Here is a 14,647-nt window from a genome sequence, read left to right on the forward strand (position 1 = left end):
GCATGATTTGCCCTGGTAATTGCTGGGTTTTTCCAGGTCATAGTGGGAACAACAAACAGCAGAAATTGGTTGTATTTGTGTGAAGAAGGCAGAAATTTCAGTGACCATAAGCCCTATATATTCCTGAGTGAACTCTGAACACAAGGGGCTGTAATACAGTACAAAAATCATTTTCAATAGTGATAAATTTAAGTCGCTAGGGAAAAGGTAAACTAATAATTCATCCAATGGTCAAGTAATACAAACTACGTGCCTTTTACTCTAGTGTGTAGTAGAAGAGATTTAGAAATACTGACCCTGCCATAAAACTCACAAATAAAAATAGCTAATACATGGTTGACACCATCAAAATCAGTATGGAGGTTCTTCAAAAGACTAAATATAGACCTATCTTATGACCTCATCATATTACTCTTAGGAATATATGTGAAGGAGTCTAAGTCAATACACCACAGAGGTACTTGCACATCCATGCTTACTTGCAGCTCTGTTCCCAATAGTCAAACTGTAGGAACAGCTGAGGTACCCAACAACCGATGAATAGATGAGCAATATCTATCCATCCATCCACCCAGCTACCTATCCATCCCATCATCTGTCCATTCACCATGGAATATTACTCAGCTATAAAGAAAATGAGATTATGTCATTTGCAAAGAATGGATACATCGAGACCATCAGATTGAGCAAGATAAGCTTAAAAAGCCAAATACTGCATCTTCTCATTCATTTGTGGAATTAAAGACTCAAAATGATGATGATGATGATATGTGTAAAAGAGGGACTTTCTAGGGACAGAGATAAGTGGGAATGAGAAGGAGCAAGGGCGAAAGACGACTAAGTAGGGTAAAGAGGAAGACTAAATATAAACATATATAAATATAAACATATATATATAAACATTTATATATAAACATATATAAATATAAATATAAAATGTATCTATGAAAACCCTTGCTATGCTAATTTATGCTAATTAGAACATAATTGTTAAATAAATGACTGTGCTTTGAATGAAAAAAAAAATCTCCATTATTTGGCAATTGTCTTATGTAGACATGACTGCTCTATTAAAATTCTCACTATTGCTAGGCACTGTGGCTCACACTTAAAATCCTATCTACTCAAGAGGCTGAGATATGAGGATTGTGGTTCAAAGCTAGCCCAGGCAGTAAAGTCTGTCAAATTCCATCTCCAATTAACCAGCAAGGTATCAGACTGGAGATAGGGCTCACATGGTACAGAGCCAGCCATGAGGAGGAAGCAAGCTGAATGCGAACACAAGTTCCTGAGTTCTAGGTATGGCACCAAAACAAAACAAAACAGAAACCTCTCCCCTATTCTCTTAGTAAGAATTATTGATGAAAGGAAGGTAAGTCTAAATCAGCAATAACTCCTAAATATACAATGAAATTTAAGTCAATAAAATACACATTTGTTCATTCAGAAAACTTCACATCTTCAACTAAACATGGTGGCACATGCCTAGGATCCCAGCTTTTCAGGACGTAGAGGTAGCAGGATCAGACTCCAAGGCAAACGCACAAAACCCTGTAACTTAAGGAAAAAGAGCTGGCGGCAGGGTTCACGTGGTAGGATGCCTGCCTAGCAAGCACATAGACCCTGAATTCAAACTACAAATACCATCAAAAAGATGGGCTGGGAAGGTGGCTCAGTGGTAGAGCGCTTGCCTTGCATGCCTGAGGCCCTGGGTTCGATTCCTCAGCACCACATAAGCAAAAAGCCGGAAGTGGCACTGTGGCTCAAGTGGTAGAGCGCTAGCCTTGAGCTGAAGAGCTGAGGGACAGCGCCCAGGCCCAGAGTTCAGGCCCCCACAACCGGACTCAAAAAAAAAAAAAAAAAAAAAAAGAATACTCTTCACATCTTTGCCTTTGTCCTCCAAATGACCCTTCAGAATGGTGATTAGAGATATTATGAAGACTAGCAGAAACCAAATCAATTACCAGCTTCTGCTTCCTGCAAGGCCAGGGGCTGAGTGTGGTCTCCAGAAGTGGGAGCAGGGATGAGGGCTGGCACTCCAGGGTCTCCTCTGGCAGTGGCCCAGCTGGAAGGATCTTCAGAGATCTTCACCATGTTTCTCTGAAATAAATTGTCTTCATACTTAATGCCTAGGGAAAAAAATCTCTATGCAAATTTTCATTTAAAATGCTAGTAGGAAAAAATACAAGAAATCAATGCCTGCAAACAATGTTGCCTAAACTATAAGCAAATGTAAATAATGCGGGGGAGAGGAATGGGAAGGGATGGGAAGGGGAAACAAAGGAGAAGCCAACAATCCTTCATAAGAAATGTACTCATTATCTTGCCCATGTAATTGTAACCCCTCTGTATGGTACCTTCACAATAAAAAAAAAAAAAATTGAGCTTATATTAAGTAGTAAAAATTATCCTTTGAAAGGAGGATATTCTTAGGAGAAGATCACAAGGCTCAACTATGTGCATATGATCATATAAAATGACGTTTATCAAAATGAGCTCCAAGAAATGAAACAAAAAAGATGTAAATAATCTATATTCATAATGGCGAGAGTTTCAATGAAGGCTTATATGGTCAAAGCACAGGACAAACTATACAATCAGAACTATTCTTGAAAATTTCAGAATATTTTCACTGCAGTGGTGAAAATCATTATCAACTATAAGGTCAATCTTTTGCCTCCTACAAACTGAAAATAACAGTAAATTATTTTAAATGTATATGGAAGTTTTATGTTTGAGTACTTTAACATGCTACTGGACTCTCAATGGATAAAAAATGACAGATTTGGGGCAGGGGGGCGGGGGGGAGGATGGGAAGGGATGGGAAGGGGAAACAAAGGAGGAGGCTACAATGCTTGATAAGAAATGTACTCATTATCTTGCCCATGTAATTACAACCCGTCTGTACAGTATTTTCACAATAAAAAAAATTCTAGATTTAGCCAAGTTGAACATTTTACACAAGACCATTTAACATGTGTATTTCAGTCCCTGTTACAGGCAATATAGCTTATAAATTCTCTGATTTTTAAGGCAACAGTTTCAGATTTTAGATAATTAAAATCTCAAACAGAAAATATGACACTGATAATAACACATTGTTTAACTACTTACAACACATAATATATGCTTGATTCTAGAAGCTACCATTGAGAAATTTATTTACAGAGTGTCAAAATTATCTATGATATCCCACAGAAGCAAGTCAAGTCAGGAAGTACAGAAAAAGGACAAGTTCTATGCAATCAAAAGGCCATGAACATGAGGTTAAAAGGAGTAATGAAAACTAAGCACAAAGACAGGAAATTATTTCCATTTTCCACTCACATTGTAGAGAAGAGAAGTTAACAAATATAGTTGCAACTTTTTTCTGGTTTTATCTTTTAAAGTTAAAAACAACACGGTATATATTTAATTTGCTTGCAAATTTTGTCTAGATTGATACTTGCTTTCTGTCATGCACCCTGAACTGATGTATTATATTTTGATTATTTCCATTTTATTAGAAACTGCCTTCTTCATTCATTCTATCCTCTCCACTTTTGAAAATTTCTGATCATCTCAATTAATGTTAATGAGGGCTCAATTTTGCTCTATTAACAATTCTATACACAATTCTAACTACTACAGATTTAGTAATACTACTAATTTAATAGATTATAAATCTGTTTCTTCGTATCTATGGCCCCTGTTTTGCAAATTTATCATCACTGATTTACCTCCCAAGTGCTGAGCTCAACTGTCTCAAAAAGCAGCAGAAGATCAAGTATTATTCCTATGACAAATGCCACATCAGGCATTTCAAAATCATCTTTTTTTTCAGGAATGAGATCTGACCCTCCCAACAAACACAGTAAATGTCTAAATTCTTATCCAGATTATGTGATTCTGTCTCCACAGACTTGTGAACCACTTAAGTCATAAGATGATCTTACACTGCTTGTACAATTTTAAGTCCTGTAAAAAGATTACTGGGTCGTTGGTGGAATAACATGCCTTTGCCTCCTACAGACTGAAACAAAAAAAAGCAATTTTAAATTTATATATGTTTTAAAGTACTCTATCACAGACTGTCATTAGGTAAGAAAGACCAGTTGAATCCCAAGACAGAAAATTAATTGTACACACCTGTGTATACATATATATGTATATATGTGTGTGTGTATACACAGTTTAGGCTTAAGACATCTAGAGGGTAAAAGTTCTTGTGTAGAGGCTAAATGTTCTAACTCACATTTGTAGCACTATAAAGCTGTTGAATTGTTGGCAAAATTTAAAAAAACAAACAAACGCTAACTTCTAGATGTGTTACAAAAGGTTTTTTAAACCATTAGTTTAAAAAAAAAAAAAAAGCACACAAAAAGATCTCAATCTTACATCTCCTAATCTATAAAATGGTTAAGAAAGGAGAAGATACCATAGAAAATACCGTGAGCAGCTCCTCCAACCACTCTTGGTGATCCCAAGCTTTTTTCCCTCATGGGCACCTACCTTCTCCAACAGTGGGTTGGCGTTTTCCCTGAGCAAGGAGAGTGTCTCTTGAAGGCCCTTCTGCATGCACTCTTTCAGTTTCTCACAATATTGCATAGACAGCCATTTTGAAGAACAAGTCGACATGATTTCTAAGAGCTGTGAGTCCTCTGGACCACAAACGTCCTCCTTTTGCATGTGCCTTAAGAGAAAGTCCAGCAGAGTTAGGATGTCTTCCTCGAATCGATGCATTTCCAGCTGGGATTGTCTCGCTTCCTGCACCGCACATTCTCTGCGGCTCTGGTCCAGACATGCCTGTAATTCTGCCTCCTTCTGAAGAAGCAGTTCCGCTTTTTGTTTCACAAAGTCTTCTTTAGCTGCCGCAAGCACCTCACTGATCTTACTGCGATGATCATCTAAAAACTGTCGGTAATCTTGCTCATTCTGTTCTTGAATTCTCTGGATTTCTTCTTGCTTCTTCCGGTTCCATTCATTCCAGGCCTTAGCCAGTTCGGTCCTGATAACCACAGGGACTTCCTCGTTCTTTAACTCTAGTTCCTTCTGCAGAGATTGGATCTTCTCTTCCAATTCCTTCGCTGGCATCATGGTTTTCTTCATATCTTCAAGCTCGCTTTTCCATTTCTCTTTTGCTTCAGACAGAGCTAAGGAGAGCTAAAAGGCACAACATCACCCATTTCAAAAGTCTTTATGATTCTCCTCATTAACAAAATTAAGTAACTATCTGGGTTAACCTTATGAGGAACTTAAAATCAAAAGTAAAGGGAGGGGGCTGGGAAGGTGGCTCAGTGGAAGAGCACTTGCCTTGCATGCCTGAGACCCTGGGTTCGATTCCTCAGCACCACATAAGCAAAAAGAAAAAAGCTGGAAGTGGTTCTGTGGCTCAAGTGGTAGAGCGCTAGCCTTGAGCTGAAGAGCTGAGGGACAGCGCCCAGGCCCAGAGTTCAGACCCCACGACCGGACCCAAAAAAAAAAAAAAAAAAAAAGTAAAGGGAGCCAGATGCTGGTGGCTGATACCTGTAGTCCTAGCTACTCAAGAAGCTGAAATCTGTGAGGATTGCAGTTCAAAGCCAGCCCTGCTAGTAAGGTCCAAGAGACTCATCTCCAATTAACCACCAGAAAACAGGAAGTGGCACTGTGGCCCAAAGTAGTAGAGCTCACAAACAGCGCCCAGGCCCTAAGTTCAAGCCCCATGACCACCACACCACCACCACCAACAACAACAAAAGTAAAAAAAATTTACACTCAATGTCATTCCAAAAATATACTTACATTAGAATTAAGAATCATCTCCATTTTAAATCACCTAATTTTTTATATCCTATGTTATATACAAAACAAAGAAACACCCTTTTAATGGTGAACTAGAAATTGAAATGGCATATACATTTAAATAGTCATATTTGTATAAGTTTTACATGTAATTAATTAAAATCTATTCCTTTTGGCATTTTTGTGCTAGTACTGGGGCTTCAACTCTGGGCCTAAGCACTGTTCCTTAGCTTTTGCACTCATAGTTGGTGCTCTACCATTTGAGCCAAAGCTCTACTTCCAATTTTTTGATTTAGAGATAAGAGTTTCACAGAGTTTCCTGCCAGAGGTGGCTTCAAGCAGGAATCCTCAGATCTTGGTCCCCTGACTAATAGGGGATTACATGTGCAAGCCACCAGCACCCAGCCTTTTATTTTATTTTTTGTCAGCCATGGGGCTTGAACTCTAGGTCTGGGTTCTGTCCATCAGCTCTTCAGCTCAAGTCAAGAGTTCTACCACTTGAGCCATAGAGACTCTTTCAGTTTTCTAGTGGTTTATTGGAGGTAAGAGTCTCACAGACTTTCTTGCCCAGGCTGCCTTTGAACCGAGATCCTCAGATCTCAGCTTCCTGAGTAGCTAGGATTACAGGGGTGAGGCACCCGACTAAGCCTTTCATTTAAAAATGTTTAAATTCTAGTCGGGCGCTGGTGGCTCACGCCTGTAATCCTAGCTACTCAGGAGGCTGAGATCTGAGGATCGAGGTTCAAAGCCAGCCTAGGCAGGAGAGACCATGAGACTCCTATCTCCAATAAACCACCAGAAAACCGGAAGTGGCGCTGTAGCTCAAGTGGTAGAGCGCTCACCTTGAGCTGAAGAGCTGAAGGACAGCGCCCAGGCCCAGAGTTCAAGCCCCACGGCCGACCAAAAAAACAAAACAAAAAAAAAATGTTTAAATTCTTCATCCTATTTTATTGTAGAACGGGAAAACCTAAAATTTTAGTATAATCTATCATAAGACTTTATTATGTTCTTACTCTAAAAGAATCTATTAAGTTTTTAACTCATAGATAAGACCATCTCTGAATTCTATGTTGGACTAAATTGGAAACAATTATATTTCTGTGACTCAACTCTGAGTTATCTAATAGTCTATTAAGTGTTGAGGATGGACTATATAATTGTTTTTCTAGAACACTAAAAAATGTCTAGTCCTTTCATTTTTCTAAATATTAGAATTACTAGGTCAACTTTCAAAGTCATTTTCAGTTTGCTGGCACTTTAATTAGAGTATTTAGACCAAGAAATTCAGTTTTAAGAGAGTACATGCGGTTATAACAGTGGAGTTTTCCTTTTAAGGAATATGAAGTTTCTGGAAAGGATAGTTGGCTATTTACCAAAGAGAAAATGCTGACATAGCACAGAAAAACCTTTACTCATGAGAAACATTATAGTGCCAGCATTGGTGGCTCACAAACCCTCAGACCTGGAAAATAATGATTTGAAGCCACTCAGCGCAGACAAGTCTAATAGATTCTCTCTCTCCAATTAACCAGCAAAACAGCTGGATTAGAGGCATGCCTCAAGTGGTAGAATGCAAACAGTGAGCAAGAAATCTGACTGAGCTGGGTGCTGGTGGTTCAAACCTGTAATCCTAGCTATTCAGAAGGCTGAGATCTGAGGATCGTGGTTCAAAGCCAGCCTGGGCAGGAAAGTCTATGAAACTCTTATCTCCAGTAAAGCACCAGAAAATCAGAAGTAGCAGCTGTGGCTCAAATGGTAGGGCTGAAGAGCTGAGGGACAGCTTCCAGGCCCAGAATCCAAGCCCCATGACTGACCAAAAAAAAAAAAAAAATCTGAGTTGTGAGGCCCTGAGTTCAAGCACACACACACAATAATAACAGGTTACATAAAAATAGATGCATACCCATTCTAATCAAACCAACCTAAAGTTACCTCTTGATAAAATGGGAATTAATTTCTAAATCAAGGTTAAGATGCTAAAATAGCCAGACATTGGTGGCTCTTGCCCAGAATCCTAGCTGCTCAGACTGATATCAGACAACTGTGGTTCAAAGCTAGTCCAGGCAGGAAAATAAGTGCAAATGCCCAGAAAAGGGAAGGGAAGAAGCCAAGGAGAAGACCTGCTTTAGTTTCTTTCCAGGATGGTGCTTACCCGTTTGGCCACCAAGATGTCTTGTTGTTCTTCCCACTTCTTCTGTTCTGCTCTCACGTGGGCTTTATATTCTGCAAGCTCGGGCAGTTCTTCTAGCCACCGATGACGAGCATTTTGCACAGCTGTTTCTACCTGTAGGACGTTGCAGGAGAAAAGACATAAGGAAGGGTATTGCAAATAGCTGCTCAACATTCCTGCACTCTACTTTCCTTACACTGTCTCCCTACACTACAGTTACACTGACTTCAAGTGCTCTATCTTATCTCAAAGAGACTCAATCCTCCTTCCTATACTGTCCTTTGAAAATGCAACAACAGGAAGTAGGATCTCTAAACGTTTGATGAACAATACTAAAAGTTTCCTCCAAAGTACTGATTGTCACTTCCAACAAATTCTATTGCTCTTGAAGAAACATGAGAAGACAGGCCACAGGGCTGCTCTTGCCAGCTGCTGCCAATCACTAGACCCACCCTCTCCCCCTCACTCCTCATGGCCTACATACGCATGCATCCATATACCACTGGAGTTTAGAGTCTGACATCTGGCCAGTTTTCTGGCTGTCAAGAATGAGTTATTACAAAATAAGGGAGGAGGTCCCTTGGTTTAACCCAAAATTGAAGGTTTGAGCTGATTATAAATCTGTCAACAACTATAAGATGACCACTTATTAAATTTTTTTCTTATTCTCTTTTCTTAAGTATACATATATATATATATATATATATATATATACACACACATGAATACACACAGAGAATTGATATAACAGGTTTTATTTCTTACAAAAGTACTAAATAGCAGTACTTGTAAATTCTAATGAGTCAAAAATACACAGAAAAAATATAAATGCTACAGAAACATCATTATTACCTTATTTTAGCTCCTGGGGTTCTAGGGGTTGAACCCAGGGTCTTAGGCTTGTCTACTGAGCTACATCTAAGGTTTCTATGGAAATTTATACCTCGTAAAAAGTTATTGAGAAACATCTACTTTGTTATATTATGCTACAATTGTATTCACAAGATACATAATTTCATAAATACCAAAGCAGTACCTTAAACACAGAACATTTTAACTTAGTAAACATTTTCGAAAATGATTTTTTAACTGGCTGAAGATGTCCCTGAGATGAATGTATTTGGCTTTTATTTCCAGACTTTAAAAGATGCCCCACAAAGTCAGGCAAAACAATGTACATAAGTAATTTTTTTTTTTTTGTTGGTGGTGGGGCTTGAACTCTGGGTTCCGGCGCTGTCCCTCAGCTCTTCAGCTCAAGGCGAGCACTCTACCACTTGAGCCACAGCACCACTTCCAGTTTTCTAGTGGTTTATTGGAGTCTCACAGACCTTCCTGCCCAGGCTGGCTTTGAACCGTAATCCTCAGATCTCAGCCTCCTGAGCTAGGATTACAGGTGTGAGCCACCGGCACCCAGCGCAAATTTTAATTATTTCTTAAAAATTGAGTATATTTTTAAAGAAAGTACCTTACTTTAGGTACCATCTCATTCAATTTATAGTAAATAACACATCTAAAACAACATATGTAATAGAAACCTTGTCAATGTGGTTGTTACGACAGACTATTGTCAAATAAGACACCAACTACATGTGTGAACAGCACAAGTCTCCAGAAACTATCTGCTATATTAACAATGTAGTTGTGCTCTAACAGTCGACAGAATGTATGCTTGGATATTCTTGGTTTCAAAACAAACTCACAAAACCACAGATTCATTTTTCATCAGAGAATAGATATAATCTACACAACAAAGCTTTTCCATTCCTCAAAACATAAAGGAGTCCTGGGACTAAAAACCACTGAAGGATCACTAACAGTTAAGATGTAGCAGACAAGTCACTTTATTCTATTTAGAAAGGCAAGCTATATGCTTTTCTTAGTATGACATTTCTTTGAACTCAAGTCACCTACCCCAGTTGTAAGCCGATTAGGGAGCACTCTAAAGGGAAGGCAATGGCACCGCTTTCTGGCAACTGGTAGGAACTACAAGTTCACTTGTGCACCTGCAGATACTGTACTGTGCATCTCAACACCATTGTATTTAATGGTTATTCACACAGGTTTATGTATCTGTCTGTAACATGACAAGACATGGGATGTCAAAGATTCTTAGCTAAACTCTTCTTCATTCAGATATAAAACGACCATCTTTAACTCTGATCTCAGAGGAACAATACTTACAACTAAAGAATATACAGGGATGCTACCAGGGTAGCAGTTTCATGAAAGAAAAAAACTTTAGGAACATGGCAGGTTTCTAGAAAGGGTATTAAAGAAAAAAAAATTTTTTTAAGTATAAACAAAGAAGTTCCAGGGTAGCATTTGAAAAGTTTCCTGGACAGTCCCAATGATTTTTAGTATGAAAAATCATTCTCATTACCTGTTTGGTAATATTTTCGTAGTATTTAAGCTCTAGTTCACTTTCTAGTTTCTTCAAAGCCCCCTTGATAGCTATTTCCTTCTGTTGTTCTAAGTCTTGCTGGATCTTCTGTTTCTGCTTCTCTAGCAAGACTGCCATCTCAGCCTTGGAAAGGGTATCAGGGGTGGTGGCCTGGTCGGTCTGGATGCCACAGTCTGAAGTCTTCTTCCTCAGTGTCTTTAGAGTTTGGTCCACCTTAGACTGCCACTCCTTTTCCAGCTGTTGAATGAGGTTTTGTTTGATCTGTTTTCAGAAGAAAAATCGTCTGAGAAGAAAAACACTTGAGAAAAGTAAAATCTAGACTTGCTAGCCAAAAAGCAACCACAGCTGTGTTTGAAAACTAGACATTGTAGCAATAAGATTTAGAAATGCAGTCAATGAAAACATATTCCCAAGCACAACCTGAAAGTCTGTTTGACCTTAACTATGGAACAAAAAAAATCACAGGGAAGATTTGATTGTGTTGTATAAGGTCTCTGGTGAATGCACAGCCAACTAGAAGAGCTAATAATGCCACCATGAAGATGGCATGATTAAAGCAAAAACCACCAAAACCTATTGGTAGTTGTGTTTTGCTGTGAGTATCACACTTTCCACAACGCAGGCACTGAGTCACCTCATTAATGATCCTAGAATGGAATGATCTAAAAAAATAACTTTACTGACTTGAATACAATGGACTCTTATTTACAGGGCAGAGTTCATTCAAGGAGGAGTATTACTGGAAGAACATCTTTGGGGTTTTCTTACTTTCAAGAGTGTAGGCTTCCAGTCTTAGGTAAGACTGCTTCTAGGCAAACTTGCTTTTGTTTCTGTTCAACACCCCTTGAGTATTCATGGTTCTCAAACCACCTCCACAGCTACTAGATTAATGAAACTCACAACAATAGAAAATCTAGTTTAAATAAGAGAGCTTATCTTTTTCATTTCTCAATCAGTTTTTTAAATCATAATTTGATATTTAACTTTCTAAGAAAGAATTATTATTTCCTAATCTCATTTACTCCTTAGGTAAAAAGTAAGCTTATGCCTCAGAGCCTGCTCTATTACATGAACTATTTTTGTGTATGTGTGGAGGCTTGAACTCGAACTTGGCCTGGATATTTGTCCCTTCCTTCTATTGCTCTACCACTTGAAACTCCAGTTTTGGCTTTTGGGGGGTTAACTAGAAATACGAGTCTCTGGACTTCCCTGAACCACGATCCTCCAGTGTTAGCCTCCTGAGAAGCTAGGGTTACAGGTATGAGCCACTGGCACTAAGCTTGGCCTATTTGATAATGGCTTCATTTTGAACCAAAGCAGTATTCACGCCACCCCCCTCCCACCCAAAAAAAGAACCCTCTTATATCCTGAATGTGGATGAAGAGTCAAGAGAAGGTTCATTGTAAGTTGCTAATAACCTAATTCTGAAAGACACCACAGATGACTGGGTAGGTAGTTGCCAATTAAACATTTTATGTCTGCTTAGGAAGAACTGTCTTGCACAGTTAATATGGTTCTTTTTTTTTAACGTGGTGATAAGAAAGATATTTTAACCCACACCTCTTTCCGTTCTTTATCCCACTGTGCTTTGGCTAACATCATTTCACTGTCAATCTGCTGCTTGATGCCAGCTTCTTGCTCTTTTATCCACTTGTTTTTTTCCAGCAAAAGAGTTTCTTTGTACTTTTCTTCAAGTTCCAACTGCAATTTGCTTACTTGTTCTTCTTTTTCCTCCAATAATTGCCTCTTAGAAATAAAATTCAAGTAAGTACTATTATACAATAATACTAACAGCCTCTAAGCCAATAATAATAATAATAATAATACATCTAAGCTTGTACATTGTTTAGATAAGGGGGAGGGGCGAGAAGCCGGATGCCAGAGGCTCACACTGTAATCCTAGCCACTCAGGATGCTGAGATCTGAAGGATTGTGATTTTTAAGCCGGCCAGGAGAAAAAAGTTCATGAGACTCCATCTCCAAAATAACCGGCAAAAAGCCAGGGTAGATGTGTGGTTCAAGTGATAGCATGCCAGCCAAGCAAGCAAGCCCAGCCAAGTATTAAGACTTAAACCCTGTACCAGGGGTAGGGGAGAAGATCTACTTAGCTTGTATTACAATTGAACAAATAAGATTTAACATGAAATATATGAATAGTATTATGAATGAGTACGTGCCTCATCTACAAATCCATATGCCTTCATTGATTACTGTAGAATATAAAGGGTTCTGTGTATGTAAAGAATTAGTGATGGGTACTGGTAGCCTATCTGTAATCCCAGCTACTGAGGAGTTAGAGACTCCATCTCCAAAGTAACCAGCAAAAAGCTGGGCTGGAGGCATTGCTCAAGGGATAAGAGTGTCAACCAAGTACGAGCAAGTAAACTAATTGAGAGTGAGACCCTGAGTTCAAAACCCAAGTAATAGAAAAACAAAAACTTGAGCCCAACAGCCCTGACTCAATAACTTGTTTCAGCACATGTGATACATGAAAATAAGCTCAGATTCTTGATGCTATTTGTCACAGTAATTCTGTATGCAGTCTACATCCCTAATCAACGCTTGTCCACAAAGAAACATCCTATGTTCTGCAAGAAGTGACCCAAAAGTTCCTGAGTTTATTTTTGGGCTTCATATTATGCTGGGGGTGGAGGTTACTGTGAGAGACAGACATTTTCTAACAAACTGGTATATCTTTGTCTAACTCTGGAGCATTAAGAAAATATTAAAGTCTAACTAAAAAGGTGTTTCACTTCTGACTGGTTTATCAAGATTACAAAGAACTTACCAAGCTCTATAATAAAATGAACCAAAGCAAAAACGCAAACAATTCCCAGAGAAGGATAGAATTAATTCAGCTTCTCATGTTCTAGATACACTGGCCCTGCGCATGAGGAGAATCCTTAGGATGATAAAATTGATCTGAATCCTGATGAATCTACACATGTATTCAAAATTTACAGACTATAAACCCAATGAAGGGTAAAAGTAAATTGTTTCGCATGATAATTTTAAGCTTTCAAAGGAAAAAAATTAACCTCTAAAGTTGTTTGTTTTTTGAGAGGGAGGGAGCCAAACAGTTATAACTTTCCTTCTTATAGTTATGCACAAATGTTTGTAAGCCAAAGTATGCAACAGCTATGAATCGCAACTTACTTATTATGAGATCAATTTTATAGTCAAATTTATTCTTTTAAAGATATCCTAAAAACATAGTTCTGAAAAGAATGACCTCTTTGATAGTTCTACTCTCATGTTCTTGCCAGTTTATCTATTTTTTTTAAAACAATCATACTGAAGATCTCCCTATTTTATTTAAAGTGTTACTGACGGCTAAGTGCTCAATTGCTAGGATCTTTAAGATGCTTTTAACATTTATACTACCAACATTAACAAAAATAGGCTATTTCACAAGTTCTTTTTCATCCACAGATGGTACGGAGGATACCTGGCATGTGGTCTCTCACTATATCCACCTCTCAAAAATAATCATAACATTAAATAAGCTGAATGTCTTACTTGCTTTTTGCTTTGCTCTTTAAGTCTGTGATGGCAATACCCATGCCTTAATATAACTTACTGAAAAACCTCTGTATGGAACATTTACTCAAGCCTTCAAGATTTAACACTTGAAGCCTGAGGCAGGTGGTTTTCAAATTGTGGTCTGCAGAAGGGTCCCAGCCATCATCAGAAGACCACCTTGGGAAGTACTCCCACCCGCACAGGGAAGGAAGAGGCTGGCTCTTGTCCACTGGTGATTTTTGTTCTGGATGCTCACCAAGGGCAGCTTGGAAGATCCAGAGTTAGAATTAACCGCCAAAAAAAGCTGTGACTCAAGTGGTAAAGTGCTCTCTGTGAGAGGAAAAAGCTCAGGGATGGAGTACAGTCCCTAAGTTCAAACCCCAGGACTGGCATACAAAAAAAAGGGTAGGGCTCAAGTGGTTGAATATTTGCCTAGTAAGTGCCCAAGGCCCTGAGTTCAAACCTGAGTTCTTTCCCTGAAAGAAGCCAACACTAACACCCTCTCCTCCAGAGCCTCCTACCCATCATGAGACCACATGCAAATTAAAATAACAATTAGTTATCAGAGAGAAATGCATCCAAGGAAAAGATTTCTGGAAGAATATTCTGGTGACTTTTTTTTTTCCAGAATCTCTGTGTAATGCTCACAGAACTAAGTAGGGTTTCACGAGTAGCTGACAAATGCATTAAAAAAAAAAAAAGATGTAAGCTGTGCGCTGGTGGCTCAGACCTGTAATCCTAGCTACTCAGGAGGCTGTGATCTGAAGATCACGATTCAAAACCAGTCCAGGCAG

The 14,647-nt window shown here is 38.7% G+C and overlaps 1 protein-coding gene across 1 annotated transcript in view; it reads right to left on the reverse strand.

Annotated features, from left to right (window-relative positions):
• Cep152 (centrosomal protein 152) overlaps positions 1 to 14,647 on the reverse strand; it is a 66,787-nt gene that overhangs the window by 15,451 nt on the left and 36,689 nt on the right. The window contains exons 18-22 of the mRNA XM_042687846.1: positions 11,892 to 12,077; positions 10,311 to 10,592; positions 7,913 to 8,044; positions 4,492 to 5,142; positions 1,965 to 2,100 (exon numbers count right to left, since the gene is read on the reverse strand). Coding sequence (XP_042543780.1) covers positions 1,965 to 2,100; positions 4,492 to 5,142; positions 7,913 to 8,044; positions 10,311 to 10,592; positions 11,892 to 12,077 — 1,387 coding nt within the window. The remainder of the gene's footprint in view (positions 1 to 1,964; positions 2,101 to 4,491; positions 5,143 to 7,912; positions 8,045 to 10,310; positions 10,593 to 11,891; positions 12,078 to 14,647) is intronic.

Source organism: Dipodomys spectabilis, unplaced genomic scaffold, assembly GCF_019054845.1.
Source record: "Dipodomys spectabilis isolate Male_0828 unplaced genomic scaffold, ASM1905484v1 ptg000108l, whole genome shotgun sequence".
Classification (NCBI taxonomy): Eukaryota; Metazoa; Chordata; class Mammalia; order Rodentia; family Heteromyidae; genus Dipodomys; species Dipodomys spectabilis.